Genomic DNA, 17,830 nt, shown 5'->3' on the forward strand with positions numbered 1-17,830 from the left:
GTACACACATATATGCATACATACCTTGTGCAATGTAATTATCTGTTGTGGTGTCATCTGTAGTTTTAATAAATACACCATTTTCTTCTAAAAAAAAAAAAAGCAAATGGGAAAAGAAAATATTTTACAGAATGACATAAAGCAACTCAACTCAAAGTTTAAATAAAACTTTATGAAATTCCATCCACACTATTTTCATGAATATGCAAGAGACTCTGTGGCCAAACTGAACTGCAAAAATTACATTGTTTAACCCTCTATAATAGCAGCTTCTAATTATTTATGAGAACACTAGGATATTCAATAGGCTCACCTTTATATCAACAGTCAAGATACAACTACAAAATTGGCTGTTTGTACTAAAGAGAAAAAGAACACATAGCTTTACTGAATGAGAAGTATAAATCTAGTTTCTGTGTCTCCATAGATATTATAATTTTTGGCCACATTACTCCTAAAGTTTCTTTTTCTAGAAAGCAGATCTAGGGTAATAAAAATCACAAAAGAACTTTAGGTTTTTTTTTTTTTTAATTCTTTTTAAAAAATCTAGTAAAATTAAAAATACACAAAAAAGGGAGGTTATCTTAAAAAAAATTGTCAGCGCATGGTGGTTTGCCTGTAATCCCAGCCACTTTGGGAGGCCAAGGTGGGAGGACTGCTTGAGCCCAGGAGTTTGAGATCAGCCTGGACAATACGGTGAGACCCCATCTCTATAAAATTATTAGCCAGGTGTGGTGGTACATGCTTGTGGTTCCAGCTACACAGGAGGTTGAGGCTGAGGCAAGAGGATCGCCTGAGTCCAGGAGGTTGAGACTGCAGTGAGCCATGTTTGTGCCACTTGCATTCCAGCTTGGGTGAAAAAGTGAGACCCAGTATCCAAAAAAACGCAACAAAATCAACAATACTATTCATCATTCATCTATTCATCTCAGGCCTGATTATAAGCCTGAAGAAAACTATCTAATTAAAAAAAAAATTAACCAGATTATGATTAGACTCATTAGAGAGGATTTACTAAAAACACTATAATTATATTGCTTTTATTATAACATCAAATACAATTGAAAAAGATACAGTATTTTTGGTAAGTAAATTAAAGCTAGTAAGCTAGTATTCAATTAGTCACCTTGCTTGTTGAGATTTGAAGGTGTATGAATTGAAAACTGACTTTGAGGCGTACACTCTGATTCAAAGATTAATGTCTTTATTAGGGTCTGAATGTCATCCAAACCATGATGAAGTGATTCAAATAGCATTCTTTTGAGGAATCCAGTATTGAAAAGGGAACTTGACCTGAAAAGAAAAGAATATACAGAGAACTGGGTTTGAGAAATATTTCTCTTTAAAAAAAAAAAAAAGTCTTCACAATTTAAGTAAGACATATAATTAATTATATTACAGAGTAATACTTAAATTAAAAAATAATTTATGATTTAATTTAAAACTGTTTATTATTATTTTTTGAGAGTCCCATCCTGTTGCCTAGGCTGGAGTATTTTATTATTTTTTAATAGAGATGGAGTCTCATCATGTTGCCCAGGCTGATCTCAAACTACTGAGCTCAAGGGATCCTCCTACCTTGGCTTCCCAAAGTGCTGGGATTACAGGTGTGAGATACCACATGCCTGGCCTAAACTTTTTATTTTCTATTTGCCACTCATTTTATCATATCAGTTCTCTAAACTAGTAGCATTAGTCAAGGAAACCTAAGTCAGTAAGAATCTACTGAGGCTGGGAAGGGGAGAATTAGTCAAGGAAACTTAAGTCAATAAGAATCTACTGAGGCTGGGAAGGAGAGAAGGGAGAGGGTGATGAAGAGGGGTAAAAGAATATAAATGTATTTATTATCATTGAAGTATATAGTTAAAAATGGTAAAGAAGGAAAATGTTATATGTGTATGTTACCTTAATAAAAAAAATAATTTATTGAGCTCTCATAAGGTATACAGTACTGTGGTACATAAAGGGTGTGTGGAGGATATACCAAAATAAAATATACAATGTTGACCTTACAAAAGCCTATAAATCTAGACAGGAAAATAGAGCAATGAACAGGTTTTCACAATGCACATTCTAGTCACTAATAGAAAATCTTAATTCTGGTGTGTTTATGGTGGCAGGGTGGGGCAGGACAGGGCAGGGGAGCACATATATGAGAATTATATGTGGTGATGGTATGGTTCAAAAATGGTCTAGGGTGAATCTGATATGCTTCCCATTTAATTTGAGAATCACAGGTATAATGGACAAAAATGAAATTCTGAGTAAGATAAACTGGATTCCAATCCTGGCTCCACCACTTACTAGTTATGTAATCTTTTTATTAAGAGACAGGGTCTCACTATGCTGCCCAGGCTGAACTTGAATTCCTGGGCTCAAGGGATCCTTCTGCCTCAGCCTCCTGAGTAGGTGGGACTATAGATGTGTGCAACTGTGCTGGGCTAGCTATATAATCTTGAGTAATTACTACTTTTGAGTCTTGTATTCCTCATCATGAAATGTAAAATAAAACTTTTTTTTTTTTTTTGAGACAGTCTTGCTCTGTTGCCCAGGCTAGAGTGCAGTGGTGCAATCTTGGCCCACTGCAAACTCTGCCTCCTGGGTTCACACCATTCTCCTGCCTCAGCCTCCCAAAGTGCTGGGATTACAGGCGTGAGCCACCGTGACTGGCCAAAAATAAAACTTCTCTATATATCCTCAATGTATGGTAGTTACTATTGTTCGGGTTAGCAAATATATATGAAAGAATATATGATCTTAAATTATCCAATATGTGATCAATAGAAGATACACTAAAGGGAATTTAGAGATTATATTGGGTTGAAGCACTAAGGAGAGACTTCAAAAAGAAAGTACAATTTGAACTGGAGGTGGTAGAGAGGGGGAAGGTATTCTCATGAGTGTAAAGACATGAACACAATAGCTTTCATGTGGAAATCATAAGGTTTTATTAAGAATTCAGGCTGGGCGTCGTGGCTGACGCCTGTAATCCCACCACTTCAGGAGGCTGAGGTGGGCGGAGTCAGGAGTTCAAGACTAGCCTGGCCAACATGGTGAAACCCCCTCTCTATTAAAAATACAGAAATTAGCTGGGTGCAGTGGCATATGCCTGTAGTCCCAGCTACTCGGGAGGCTGAGTCAGGAGAATCGCTTGAACCCAAAAGGCGGAGGTTGCAGTAAGCCAAGATCATGCCATTGTACTTCAGCCTGGGCAACAAAGTGGGACTCTGTCTCAAAAATAAAAAATAAAAAAAGAATTCAGTCCTGGGAGTCAGAAAACCTAAGTTCTAGCCTTGGCTGTGGTATGAATTTTTTTGGTCAGTTTTAGCAAGCACTTAAAAACACTGTGCTATAGTTTCTTCATGTGTAAAATAAGGCAGTTAGGCTAGAAATCTTCCTTCTGGATCCAGTAACCTGCTATTTTTAATTTCCTCAGTTCTGAATCAGTGAGTAGGATCAATGTGCAGATGCTATAGGTGAGAACTAGTTTTAGAAGAACTAGAAGGTAGGGTTGGCTAGGTCTTTCTTAATCCAAGAGTATTTAATAAGATGAAGATAAAATAATGAGCATCAGCACAAAGACATTTACCATTTGGGTCGATTTCTAGGTTTAGTAGGTGCTTAAGCCTTGACCTTATAAAGTAATGAGAAGAAATTTGCAATTCTTGTCACAATGTTGTTAGGAATCTTGAATTTCTGTAAAAATCTTGGCTGGGTGCAGTAGCTCATGCCTATCATCCCCAGTACTTTGGGAGGCCAAGGCAGGCGGATCACTTGAGGTTGGGAGTTCGATATCAGCCTGACCAACATGGAGAAACCTGGTCTCTACTAAAAAAATACAAAATTAGCTGGGCATGGTGGCACATGCCTGTAATCCTGGCTACTCAGGAGGCTGAGGTAGGAAAATTGCTTGAACCTGGGAGGCAGAGGTTGCGGTGAGCCAAGATAGTGCCATTGCACTCCAGCCTGGGCAACAAGAGCGAAACTGTCTCAAAAAAAAAAAAAAAAAAAAAAAAGAATCTCTAGTAACAAACTTAAGGTAAGGATTCTGATTAAAAATAATTTGGCAGGGTGTGGTGGCTCACACCTGTAAGCCTAGTACTTTGGGAGGCCGAGGCAGGCAGACCACCTGAGATCAGGAGTTCGAGAAAAGCCTGGCAAACATGGCGAAACCCAGTCTGTAATAAAAGTACAAAAATTAGCCAGGTGTGGTGGCGGGTGCCTGTAATCCCAGCTACTCAGGAGGCTGAGGCAGGAGAATCGCTTTAACCTGGGAGAGGGAGGTTGCAGTGAGTCGAGATTGCGCCACTGCACTCCAGCCTGGGAAACGAGCGAGACTCCATCTCAAACAAACAAAAAAAACCCAAATCAACTTTAAGGTACAATTAGCTGTTACCAATGATGCAAAAGCATATACACATTAAATATTTCCAATTATGTACCATCTAAATAACTTTACCTAAAACAAAGGCAGACACTTTCACATGCCTTTCTCACTTAAAACTAATTCTTCTAGGACATTTTACATGAGTTAGCTCTTCTATAAAAAGTTATTGTGATCATTTAAAAATCACATGCTAGATCTACAATGATCAATTTTAAAAAGCTTCTTTCTTACTATTCAGAAATGAATTATCTAGTTTCCAGATCATCCAGGCTTCTCTTTTATCTCCATTGCCTCTTAGTTCTGTCACAAACTAGAGAGAATAACGGTAGAGAAAAATCTCAAAATATTAAACACCTCGGGTTCATAGGAGGAGAAGAGTCATAACTATTTGCCTAGACTTAACAATTGAATTTAAATGTGTTTTTTACCACACATAATAAAAATCTGCAATTAATCAATCAATAAATCAAATTTTAGTATGTTCTTATGGCTGGTCACATACCACAGAGGTCCAAGTTCTATTGCTGTCTTTCCAGGCATGCTTCCATGACAGTTACAAGGCAGCTGTCTATATGGGTTTTCTGTAAAAAGATAATAAAAGGAGAAGTCAAAGGAGAAGTGACTTATACAAATAGTAGTAATTGTTATATTAATATATTAATAATAATTTGCAGCTACTATATACTGAGGATCTACTATGTGCCAGGTATTATGCTAAGTATTTTATGTATGCATATATATGTGTGTGTGCGTGTATGTGTGTGTGTATATATATATATATAATTGAAGTCCTTACAACTCTCTGAAGTAGGTATGTTAAAATCTCAATTATACAGATCAGAGGATTAAAGCTTGAGAGAGGTTGTGGAAATCCATGTCAAATGGCTTATTAGAGGTGTAACTGATATTTACTTACTATACTACATGAAATAATATAAAGAAGGAAAGTCTTATAAAGTTTACAAGAGATTTATATTTCAAAACTAACTGATTAAGATATAATTTATGTGCAATAAAATATATATATTTTATGTAAAATGGTTGATGAGTTTTAACAAATATATACACTCACATAACCAACATCCCAATCAAAATGTAGATATTTCTCATAAGTTAACTCTTCTGAATTTGGAAAGAAAATGAATTGCTCTATTCCTTATGCTCGATTCATATTCAGCCTTCAAATGTAGGCTAGAATCTAATTTGGCTTAAAAAGCAATGAATGAGAGGCCTGATATAATCACAAGGAAATTGGGGAGATACTAGCACTATTCTTAGTTTTCAAAATGGGCTAATATTTGACTATGGAACTTTTAAATGCACTCAAGGCTCACATAGTCATTTTATATCAGAAATTCTCCAACTAATTCCCTCCACTCTAGGCCACTCCTGGGTTGATCATTCACTTTCTTGGAATGAACTGATCTAATCAATCAGTCCCAGATATATTCAGAACCAAAGAACAGTGGCAGGAACACAGGTCAATAGCCTCTTGCTAGATGATAATATCACTGCTATTCAATACAATTATTGGTATAATGCATAGTTATGAGATCTTATTTTACATTTACTTAAAAGTGTCCTTCACTGCTCCTAGGTCTACTTTTCAGTATTATTTAACTCTAAGCCTTGATGAAAGGGTGTGGTTAGCACTGATCTAAGTTTTGTTGAGAACTATGGTCCTCAAATATGAGTACACTTAAGAAGTCTTCTCTTGAACCATTACATCACTAAACTACAAATACTTATAAGCAGGCATCATCCAATTCAAGATGGCAATTTATACTATAGTTGTCAGCTACACCCACTTACCGCAGGCAGACAGCATAAATGAATTATTAATCAGCTTGTATCTTCATGCACTTTGCAAAATAATCTTATCATACAAACCTGTCTTTTCCCAAGCCTCTTTGCTAGGATTTCTCAGATCTAAATTAGCATCAGCAAATTTCCTCTCCGAGGGCCAAGGCTATCAATTCAAGTTACCAGCAACAAATAATGAAGCGGTAAAGAAGAAAGAAAACTAGTATTTCCATGTTACCCGTATATAAGCGAGGAAGGCAATACCAGATGAGGAATTAAAAAGTATTTGGAGACTTTTATTTAAATGCAATAGATTAAACATGCACTCTATCTCTGCTGTTTCTTAACGCTTAAATGACAGCAAGGAACAAAAATTAAACTACAAGAATAAATAAAATGGGAGAGGAGGTAACAAAACATGAGAGATGCCAATAAAATTTCAGAAGCAGGTATCACATACAATGGGGTAACTGATTATCAGACCAGAAAAATCTGAAGCGTAAGCCTGAAATGGATAGATGGGCAACCAACAAAACACAAAGTTCCTTAGTGTTGTGGGACCCTGTAACGGTTTGAAAATGGAGGGTAATGACTATCTCTGAAGATGACTGTAGAGACGTATTGCAAAAAAGAGGTCTGGTTACAACTTTTTAAAGGGTTCAGTTAAAACTCCACATCTTCTTTAATACAATCAAGCTTCTGTGTCTTCCGCATTCCAAAAGATGAAGTTAATCTTTGGTGAGGCTAAGCTACTGAGGATATGAAACCATTAGTTTTTGTTACAGTTGAGAGTGAGATGTCTGAAAACAGAGGGATTCAGTAAAAATCTGCTTTCCAGTCTCTGTCCCCAGTGTGGCTCTCCCAGGGCTGCTAGAAGATTGGTTGATTCCTCTCTGAAAAAATTTACCGATCCAAGAGAAAAGATCTATATATACTTGTTGGCATTTGGGGGTGTCTTACTAAAAAAAGCAGACTGGTATCTTATCACAGTAAAATCCATTGGTTTATTTTTATTTTTATTTTGAGACGGAGTCTCGCTCTGTCACCTAGGTTGGAGTGGAGTGGTGCGATCTCGGCTCACTGTAAGCTCTGCCCTCCTGGGCTCACGCCAGTCTCCTGCCTCAGCCTACTGAGTAGCTGGGACTACAGGCGCCTGCCACCATGCCCGGCTAATTTTTTGTATTTTTAGTAGAGACGGAGTTTCACCGTGTAGCCAGGATGGTCTCGATCTCCTGACCTCACGATCTGCCCGCCTCGGCCTCCCAAAGTGCTGGGATTACAGGTGTAAGCCACTATGCCTGGCCAAATCTGTTGGTTTATAAGCTCTGCCCCAAGTGCTTCAAAACAATTTTTCACTGTGGACAACCGAAGACCACAAGACATTTGAGATCTATCATAACAGAGAACAAAACTACAAAACAGAAAAAGAAAGTTAAAAAACAGGAGAACTGAACAACAAAACAACAGCAACAGTATAAAACAAACAAAAAACCCCTATTCTCCCCTAAATATAAAATATGCCCAAGTATAATCAATTCTTAGAAAGGTAAGAGATTTTGTATCCCTAAAACAATAATATGACACTATTAAAAAAGGAACAATAATCACTTGACTAGCCTAAAGAAAAAAAAGAACAGTGAAAAAAATATAAAATAACTCTTAGAAATGAACAAAATATGACAGAAATTTAAATAAGAGTTGGAAAATAAAAATTAAGGAAAAAGTATAAAGTAGAAACTAGAACTTTGTCAAAGAGATGAACAGTATAGATATTTTTAAAAATTAGAGGATTAATCTAGAAGATCCAAAATATAAACTAAACAGAGTTCCTGAAAGAGACAACAGATACAATTTGAAAGGCAAAACTTGTCGAAGAAATAACACCCCTCAAAGGCCAGGTGTGGTGGCTCATGCCTGTAATCCTAGCACTTTGGGGAGATGAGGTAGGCAGATCACTTGAGGTCAGGAGATTGAGACCAGCCTGACAAACATGCTGAAACCCTGTCACTACTAAACATACAAAAATTAGCTGGGAGTGGTGGCACAGGCCTGTAGTCCCAGCTACTCAGTAAGCTGAGGCAGGAGAATCGCTTGAACCTGGGAGGCAGAGGTTACAGTGAGCCAAGATCGCACTATTGCACTCCAGTCTGAACAACAGAGCGAGACTCCGTCTTAAAAAAAAGAAACAGAAAAAGAAAAAATTACCTCCCTTGCCCCCCAAATTTATCAGAGCTGAAGAGCTCAAGTTTCTGACTTAAAAGAACTCAGAGGCTAGGTGCAATGGTTCATGCCTGTAATCCCAGCACTTTGGGAGGCCAGGGAGGGTGGATCACTTGAGGTCAGGAGTTCGAGACCAGCCTGGCCAACATGGTGAGAGCCTGTCTCCAGTAAAAAATACAAAAGTTAGCTGAGTGTGGTGGCATGTGCCTGCAATCCCAGCTCCTCAGGAGGCTGAGTCACGAGAACTGCTTGAACCTAGGTGAAGGTTGCAGTGAGTTGATATCGTGCCACTGCACTCCAGCCTGGGTGACTGAGTGAGATTCCATCTCAAAAAAAATAAAAAATAAAAAATAAATAAATAGAACTCAGATATTATCCAGTAAAATGAATTTTAAAAGATGAATTCATACACATATTATCTCAAAATTATTTTGGAATATTGGGTTTTCTTAGAAGAGATATTGTAAGAGCATTCGGAGAGAAAATAATATAACAGACTAGACAAAAACAGCAGCAGACTTCTCATTGGAAGCTAGAAGACAATGGAATAATACCTTGAACATTTTGAGGAAAAAATGATTTCCATCCTAGAATTCTGTACTTAGCCATGCAATACTTCTCCGCAATCTATAGGAAAAAGTGTCCACTCAAAATGAAGAAGTAAACAAGGGAAGTGTGAAAATACAAAGGATCTGCGATACAAGATTTATCACAAAAAGAAAGTCAAAGAAAATTTCCAGGATGATAGTTAAATAGAAGCCTTGGACAACAGATTTCAGCAGATACAGAAAACAAACAATCCAAACTACAACACGAGGGCTGTCTCCAGGGGAGTGAAATTTGTAGCCAAAGATTACCTAATGTGCTTAACTATGCTGAAAGAAGCATTGAAAATGTAGCAAAGAGTTTAGGGATGGATTATAAAAAGTATTTTTTTAAAAAAGGTAACAGGCACAGTAAGTATTAATTCCAGAGTTACCAAAGAATTGTATAAGAAAGGAAACATTATTATAGCATATTATATGAATCAGTTTTTATTTTTATTTTTGTAGAGACAGGGTCTTGCTATGTTGCTCAGGCTGGTCTTGAACTCTTGACCTCAGGCAATCCTACCTTGGCCTCCTAAAGTGCTGGGATTACAGGTATGAGCCACCATGCTCAGATTCATATGGTTTATTTGTGCTGTAGCAGCCTTCCAAAATGATCAGCAATAATCCCTGCCTCTTGGTATTCATACCCTTATGTAATACCCTTCCCCTGAGTAGGCACTGGTTTTAGAGACAAATTTCTAACAACTAGAATATGGCAAAAGCAATGGAGTATTACTTTGAGATTAGGTTACAAAAGACCTATTATATCTTGCTGGCACTCACTCACTCTCTGGTTCTTCTGACTTGCTTTTTTTTTTTTTTTTTAAGAGATGGCATCTTGGTCTGTCACCTAGGCTGGAGTGCAGTGGTATAACCATAGCTCACTGCAGCCTGAACTACTGGGTTCAAGTGATCCTCCCGCCTCAGCCTCCCAAGTAGCTGGGACTAAGGGCACACACCACTGACCAACACCTTGATCTGTGGCCTTGTGAGAGACCTCAAGCTGGTGGACCCAGCTAAGCCATGCCTAGATTCTTGACTCATAGAAACTATGGGATAGTAAATGTTGTTTAAAGCCAATAATTTTGGAGTGACTTGTTACACAGCAATAGACAGCAAATAAAATTTGCGAACAATATTTATCTATTTATAAAAACGCAAACACTAAATATTGATGTAGTCCAAAGTGGAGAGGGGAAAAGCATGCATGTGACTGGACTGGTTTAAAAAGCCAAATACTCTTTTTCCATGGAAGGAAGTTAGATGCATTATAAACACGTTATTTAGAAATACGAATGTAAGCATTAGAAGAAACAGCTGTGAGATTTTAACTGTTCAGGGAGTCAGGCAGAGATTATTATTTTTATTAATAAGACTTATGGAACTATTTGACTTTTCTTTCTTTTTTTGAGATGCAGTCTTGCTCTGTCACCCAGGCTGGAGTGCAGTAGCATGATCTCAGCTCACTGCAACCTCTGCCTCCTGGGTTCAAGTGGTGATTCTCCTGCCTCAGCCTCCTGAGTAGCCGGGATTACAGGTGCCTGCCACCATGCCCAGCTAATTTTTGTACTTTTAGTAGAGACAGGGTTTCACCATGTTGGCCAGTTTCGAACTCCTGACCTCAGGTGGTCCGTCCACCCCAGCCTCCCAAAGTGCTGGGATTACAGGCGTGAGCCACTGCACCCAGCTATTTGACTTTTTAAACTGTGTATTACAAATTGATAAAAATTCTGAATGAGATGACTTCTTTGTAGGACATACTTGTTTATTCTAAGTTCTGTATGATTCCAAATAAAATGCAAAAACAAATCATTGCTTTATAGTTATCAATTATCAAGTCAAATATTTTTTAAAATGTTTGATTAATGTCACATATATAAGAAGGAAAAATTATAAGAACTTCTATAAGGCACTCAAATTCTTTAGACTCTTTAAGTATACAGGCTATTGGACATACTTTGGGGAAAGAGAAGCTTTGAACATGAAGGAAACAATGTAGTATTTTTCTCATGAGCTCTATTGAGTAAACTGAGAAAGTTAAATTTAACCAAATAAGAGATGACTATAGAAATTACGGCAAAAAGAATGATGACATACACAGAATATTTTTATATGTAGAGATTAATCTAGCAAAACAGAATGTTAAGTGTTACACATTCTAATAACACAGAGATGGTACAACAAACAAAAATTAGGAAGGGAAAAATGGAAAACAGGAAGCTAATTATCATTTGTGATATCAAGGAGCCAAAGGATATTACTTAAAACTGATAAATCCAAATTACAGAAGTATATACATATTTACTACTAAAAGTAGACATTAAGGAAAATAAACAGGCTGGGCACGGTGGCTCACGCTTGTAATCCTAGCGCTTTGGGAGGCCAAGGCGGGTGGACTGCCTAACCCAGGAGTTCGCGACCAGCCTGGGCAACATGGTGAAATCCCGTCTACTAAAATAGAAAAAATTAGCCGGGCATGGTGCCGTGCGCCTGTAGTCACAGCTACTTGGGAAGCTGAGGCAGGAAAACTGCTTGAACCCGGGAGATGGAAGTTGCAGTGAGCCGAGATCGCGCCACTGCATTCCAGCCTGGGCGACAGAATGAGACTCTGTCACAAAAAAAAAAAAAGAAAACAATTACAATAAAATATATAAACTAGCCTCTTATCTAGTCAAGAAAAATGGAAGAAAGAATAAATAAATGAAAGTATATAAGGGGACTATGACCATAGGAACTAAGGAGATTAAAAGGAATTATTAGACAACACTTAGCTCAACCCTATGTAAATAAAACAGAAATGCTAGGTGAATATTACTAAACCTTTAAGGAACACATAATTCCAATACTAGTTAAACTAGTTCTTAAGAACTAGTTTTTTAAAAAAAATCAGTTTTCAATTCCAAGAATTGAAAAAAGGGAAGCATTCCAAATTATTTTTGAAGGGAGTGTAAACTGATAGATCAAAGCCCACCTAAAATTATGCTACAAAACTATATACCATCTCATTTATAAATATTGAAACAAAAAATCCTTTAAAAATTAGCAAATAAAATATAGCAACATATTAAAAAAAATACTACCTGAAAATAGTTTATTCTACAAAATCCAGTTTGGTTCTATATTGGAACCTTCTATTACAATTAATCAAATTAGTAAGCCTAAAGGGAAAAACCATATAATCATCTCCACAGATGCTGAAAATGCATTATGACAAAATTCAACATCTTGACAAAATACAATAAAAGTGGAAATGAAGTATTCTTCCTTAATGTGATAAATGATACGTATTGCAGATGAAAAGCCAGTATTATGCTTGAATCAGAAAGCACTAGAGGTTGGGTACAGAGGCTCATGCCTGTAATCCCAGCACTTTGGGAGGATGAAGTGGGCAGATTACTAGAGGTCAGGAGTTTCAGACCAGCCAGCAAACATGGTGAAACCCTGTCTCTACTAAAAATGCAAAAAGTAGCTGGGTGTGGTGGTGTACGCCTGTAGTCCCAGGTACTTGGGAGTCTGAGGCAGGAGAACTACTTGAGCCTGGGAGGCAGAGGTTGCAGTGGGCGGAGATTGCACAACTGAACTCCAGCCTGAGTAACAGAGCAATACTCCATCTGAAAAAAAATAAAAAAAATAGAAAGCACTAGAGGAAACCAAAAGTAAGGAATATGACAGAATGCCCTCCATTACCACTACCAGTTAACATTATACTAAAGTACCTGAACAAATGAAAAGCATATTATATTTGTAGGAAGCTTCAAAAATCACAGTATCTCCCCAATTTAATGTGATCAAAATAATATGCCAACTGGGTTATTATTTACTTTTATATTAAGGGGTTAACAAAAGATCAATACAGGAACACTGAAAACAAAGAGCTCTGAGTAGGGATTGCCATCACAGATATTAAATGACACTGAAAAGCCTCCGTAGTCAAAACAGTATGATAGACATGTATGAATAAATATCTAACCACTGGAACAGAATAGAAAATCTAGAAACAAACTCAAATACATGTGGAATTTTAGTATAACATAAAGAAGGTATTCTCAAATCAGTGGAGGAAAGGTGTACTATTCAATACAACCTAATCTACTTTGAATAGGAATAGGAAAGCTCTTTCTAACTACAGGCAAAATCCAGACTATATAAACATTCAATTAGCAACAAAAAACTTCTGCAAGACAGATTAAAAAAAAATTTGACAAAATGAGAAAAAAATCTGCAACTTAACATAGTAAGTGCTAAACTCAAAAATTCGTATTAAAAAATACCAAGAACCTAACACAAAACAATGAGCAACTGTTTCCATGTCCCAGAACTGAAACAAACAGAAACAGCTTTATGAAGGCATAAACTACAGCTTTTTCCTTGTTTCCCATCCCCAGGCCTGGCATATAGTAGAGGCTCAATAAATGTTTATTGAATGCATTTTATAACTGATGGCTTTTATACACAGCCAGAAACATGAAAAATTATTTTTATAAAATTAATGATTTGTAACAGTCTGGAAAAAAAGTAATCTGACTTATGTTCCTAAAATTAGTTGAGAGTGGAAACTAAGTTATTTCTAGATGTTTCGATAGAAAGCAGAGCTAGAAAGCATACATTGTACAGCATGAGTAAATAACTTTAATAAACTCACACGAATGTCTTGTCTGTTGACGAAAGGAAATCCAGTATAGGAAATAACAAAGTTAGCACTGTAATCTTTAAAATCAAAGGACAATAATATGTATAATTAGGGATGTGATAAAGGCTTATTCAGTGGAGGATTATAGATAAATTAAACATAATATATAACTTGAATTTACCTTCTACCATATTACCATCCTTCTGAAAAATTCTCTCTTCACACCACTGACAATGGATCAGGTACTGAATCTTCTTGGCTGTTTCATCTGCTGAAGTAGGTCCCCTCAAAACTCTCACAACTACCAACACAAAATGTTCCAGAGCCACTGCAAACAGTACTTCTATGCCTTTGTTGCATCGGGCTGCAGCTCTATAATAAATTTTTTAAAGTTATTTTGTGGGCTTATCATTTTCCCTTGTTTGGCATTATACTGACAAATATTAACCTGGACAATAGACTATGGGTAAGTTACGGGACATCAAGAAAAATTCAATTCTTATAGCAGTGCTTTTAAAAGATCATTACTATAACTTTTACAGAAATTGAAACACAGGAAATAAAAGATGCTTGGGAGGGTCTTCAGTTTCTAGATACTTTCCCTTATGATATCCTCTCAATAGGGCAATATTTTTTGATTTTCAGTCATTTTCACTTTGTTTCTTATCATCACCACCACATTTCTTCCTATCTATTTTATTTCCTATAAAATCTTCTTCAAAACAGTATATGTTTATTGAGTAATGACTATATGCAGGATAGTATGCTAGCTACTGAAAATTGAGTGAAAAAAGAATAGTCAAATTCCTTTCCACCATTAATTTTATAGACTTTTTGGATTAAGCTCAACTATATACCATTTATGTACTCTGCAGTCACATACTAAATTTAATTTACATATATATATAACTCTGAATTTGCTATTACATTATGAACATTTTTAAGCATGTGCAGTAAGTCCTTAGCATGCATAAAGTAAACATCAGTTTTCAGGTAATTAGAAACAACCCTGAATGTCTATGAAGTCTAATAATCTGTATTTATGCTGAGGTACAAATTTCCACTTAAATGCTCTGAAACTAGTATTAGGGCTGGCAAGTGAGCTAGCTGATCATCCATTATCTATACTCACAATGTCCGTTTATATTATATTATTCCAGCATAATCTGCATATAGTAAGTGCTCCAAAAAAGTCACCCTTTTAAAAATAACTGTTTTCAAATTCTAAATTCTGTTTGGCAATCCTGGTGAGAAATGGAGAGAACTTCCCATTTTGTAAGATGATTTTGGAGAATCAAGTTTGTAAGCCATCATTTTATTCAAACTATATAAATAAAGAAGATAAAATAGAATGGATATAAAAGAAATGACTGTTTCTTTCTGAGGCAGTCTCACTCTGTTGCCCAGACTGGAGTGCAGTGGAGCAACCTTGGCTCACTGCAGCATCTGGCTCCTGGGTTCAAGTGATTCTAGTGCCTCAACCTGCAATCGTAGCTGCGATTACAGGTGTGTACCACCACGCCCAGCTAATTTTTGTATTTTTAGTAGAGACGAGGTTTCACCATGTTGGCCAGGAGGTTTGTTTCATCCTGGGCAACACGGCGAAAAAACAAAACAAAACAATTTTTGCTTTTCCTTTCATATTGCTATCCTTTATCCTACATTGCTCAAATAAACTGGAAATTAACTTTCACTTTAATCTTTTCTTTCTTACTACTTTATTTCAATAACATTTTAATTGGAGAGTAAACTGAATATTTCAGGCATAAGCTTTTAAATAAAATTACAACAGATACCATGTAAAATTAGAAACCAGTATTACAGATAAGGAATACAGGATTTATATTTTGTGCATGTTTTGAGTAATAAGTACTTCTTGTAATATTATCTTTTTATCAAATACTAAAACACACTAAGTACACCGTTGGCGATTTGGTACCTTGCCACTGCAGCTACAACAATTCTGGCTGCTAGTTCCTTGTAATATTCAGTTCGGACAATGTTACATCCGTAGTGACGCCGGGCAACATGCTGTGCCTTGGCATATAAAGAACTGATATCTGTAGAAGTCACTGACACTATGCCAAGGTTTCTTATATTTCTGAATGCAGAATCTAGATAATTCACTGACGTTCCGAAAGGGTCTAGATGTCTAAAATCAGAAAGCATATAGATATATTTTAAAGTCATATTAGTAACAAAAATTATACCATTGTAATTATTTCTAATTATAAAATTCCATGGATTTAAAAGGACATTGCAAATCTATTTTAAGTACACAATTCTGTTTTGAAATTAAGTAATAAAATGATAGTATGATGTATGAGACATGTAAAAATAAATTTGGGTTAGAGGAAAAGTGACATGCCCAGGCATTTTATTTCAAATACTAGAAAATTTTCATACTGCATACCTTAGGCCAAAAAATGGCATTCATTTAAATAAATAAACAACAACAGTCTTAATTTTTAACTACCCCTCGTCCCCAAAATTCCAGATAAGTTTAGAAAGTGACATGGCAAGTCTTTTTCTACTTACATGAAATCAAAAGATCTCAAATGCATCAGTACATTGGCATCCATTTTGGTCACCTTAATATTACCAATATTTTTCTCTCCTTCTTCAAGAATATCATCACTCTTTTCCTTTTCTTTACTGTCCACCACCACTTTCAATTTGTTTAAATGGCAGTTTTCCTGAATCAATGTCACAGAGTTTTCATTCAAGTCATTGATTGTAACTTTGACTGCATTTCCAAGATGTTTTGCCCACTGTAATCCCATTATCCCTTAGGAAAAATGGGGAAGAAAATGAGTTTTATAATAATAATACTAATTTTAAAGAATAAAAACAGTATAATGATAATACACAGTTTTGTAAATAACAAATTATTTCAAAATTTAATGTTTTCATGAATCTTATTCTTTCTTACTACAAAGCTTCTCAAGAAAGGTTATAACTAAAAATATGTCTAACAGATTTTCACTAATACTTCTTATAAACCTTTTTTATGATCCTTGTATAATAAAATTTCTATGTATGTTTTTTTATTTTGTTGAATAGTGAAAAATGTTTTCTTTTTTGCTTTTTCTCTGACCATGGAATACTTTATACAAATGGGATTACTCTGCTTGAAGGGAGGATGGGAAGTTGGAATTCCTTCTGCTGAAGTTTACCATCATGGACCAAAACATGAAAAACTTTTCTAGACTAACACTTTTCAAACACTGCATAACACTGTTGTGAATTTAAAAAAAAAAAAAAAAAAATTGTGGCCGGGTGTGATGGCTCACACATGTAATCTCTGCACTTTGGGAGGCTGAGGCGGGTGGATCACTTGAGTCCAGGAGTTTGAGACCAGTGTGGGCAACATAGCAAAACCCTATCTCTACAGAAAAATACAAAAATTAGCTGGGCATGGTGGTGCACGCTTGTGGTCCCAGCTACTTTCTGGAGGCTGAGGTGGGAGGATCACCCAAGCCTAGGAGGTCCAGACTGCAGTGAGCTGACATGGTGCCAAGATCCTATCTCAAAGCTGAGACCGTATCTCAAAAACAGAACAAAACCAAAAAACCAAATTTGTAAGCAAATGATTAGGAAGAATTTCTAATCATCTAAAAGGAAGACCAAAAGTGCCCCTTTTCACAGTTTTTCCCTATCTACTAAAGTCATAAGGGACATTCATTACAAAATGAGAGATGGCAACATAAGCCCAGCCAACACAGATTAGTAAACCCCTTATGTATTGGAAATACTGACCATCTTCTCCATATACATGTCTCATAAATGGAAAAATACCATGTGTTATGGACTTCATATATATGTATTTTTCATATTTTCACAACACGCTTGTGAGGTAAGTTCTCACATCCTCATTTTAGGAATGGCAAAACACGCACAATGACTGCTCCAGACCTGATCTAAGTTTACAAAGGCACATTAAAAGAAGAGGCTGGAAATATATTCCTTAGATATTAGCTTTAATGACTTCAGATTTATAAAAGAGTAAAGAGCTGGGTGCGGTGGCTCACGCCTGTAATCCCAGCACTTTGGGAGGCCGAGGCAGGTGGATCACCTGAGGTCAGGAGTTTGAGACCAGCTTGGCCAACATGGCGAAGTCCTGTCTCTATTAAAAATACAAAAATCAACCAGGCGTGGTGGTAGGCGCCTGTAATCTCAGCTACTTGGGAAACTGAGGCA

At 36.4% G+C, this 17,830-nt stretch overlaps 1 protein-coding gene across 3 annotated transcripts in view; it reads right to left on the reverse strand.

Annotated features, from left to right (window-relative positions):
- The window catches only part of LOC105484593 (tRNA methyltransferase 1L), a 47,618-nt gene that overhangs the window by 12,793 nt on the left and 16,995 nt on the right, over positions 1 to 17,830 (reverse strand). For all 3 annotated transcript variants that reach the window (XM_011746386.3, XM_011746385.3, XM_011746384.2), the window contains exons 8-13: positions 16,169 to 16,418; positions 15,570 to 15,782; positions 13,812 to 14,002; positions 4,890 to 4,968; positions 1,127 to 1,293; positions 25 to 87 (exon numbers count right to left, since the gene is read on the reverse strand). In XM_011746386.3, coding sequence (XP_011744688.1) covers positions 25 to 87; positions 1,127 to 1,293; positions 4,890 to 4,968; positions 13,812 to 14,002; positions 15,570 to 15,782; positions 16,169 to 16,418 — 963 coding nt within the window. The remainder of the gene's footprint in view (positions 1 to 24; positions 88 to 1,126; positions 1,294 to 4,889; positions 4,969 to 13,811; positions 14,003 to 15,569; positions 15,783 to 16,168; positions 16,419 to 17,830) is intronic.

The sequence above is a fragment of the Macaca nemestrina genome, chromosome 1 (genome assembly GCF_043159975.1).
Source record: "Macaca nemestrina isolate mMacNem1 chromosome 1, mMacNem.hap1, whole genome shotgun sequence".
Lineage (NCBI taxonomy): Eukaryota > Metazoa > Chordata > Mammalia > Primates > Cercopithecidae > Macaca > Macaca nemestrina.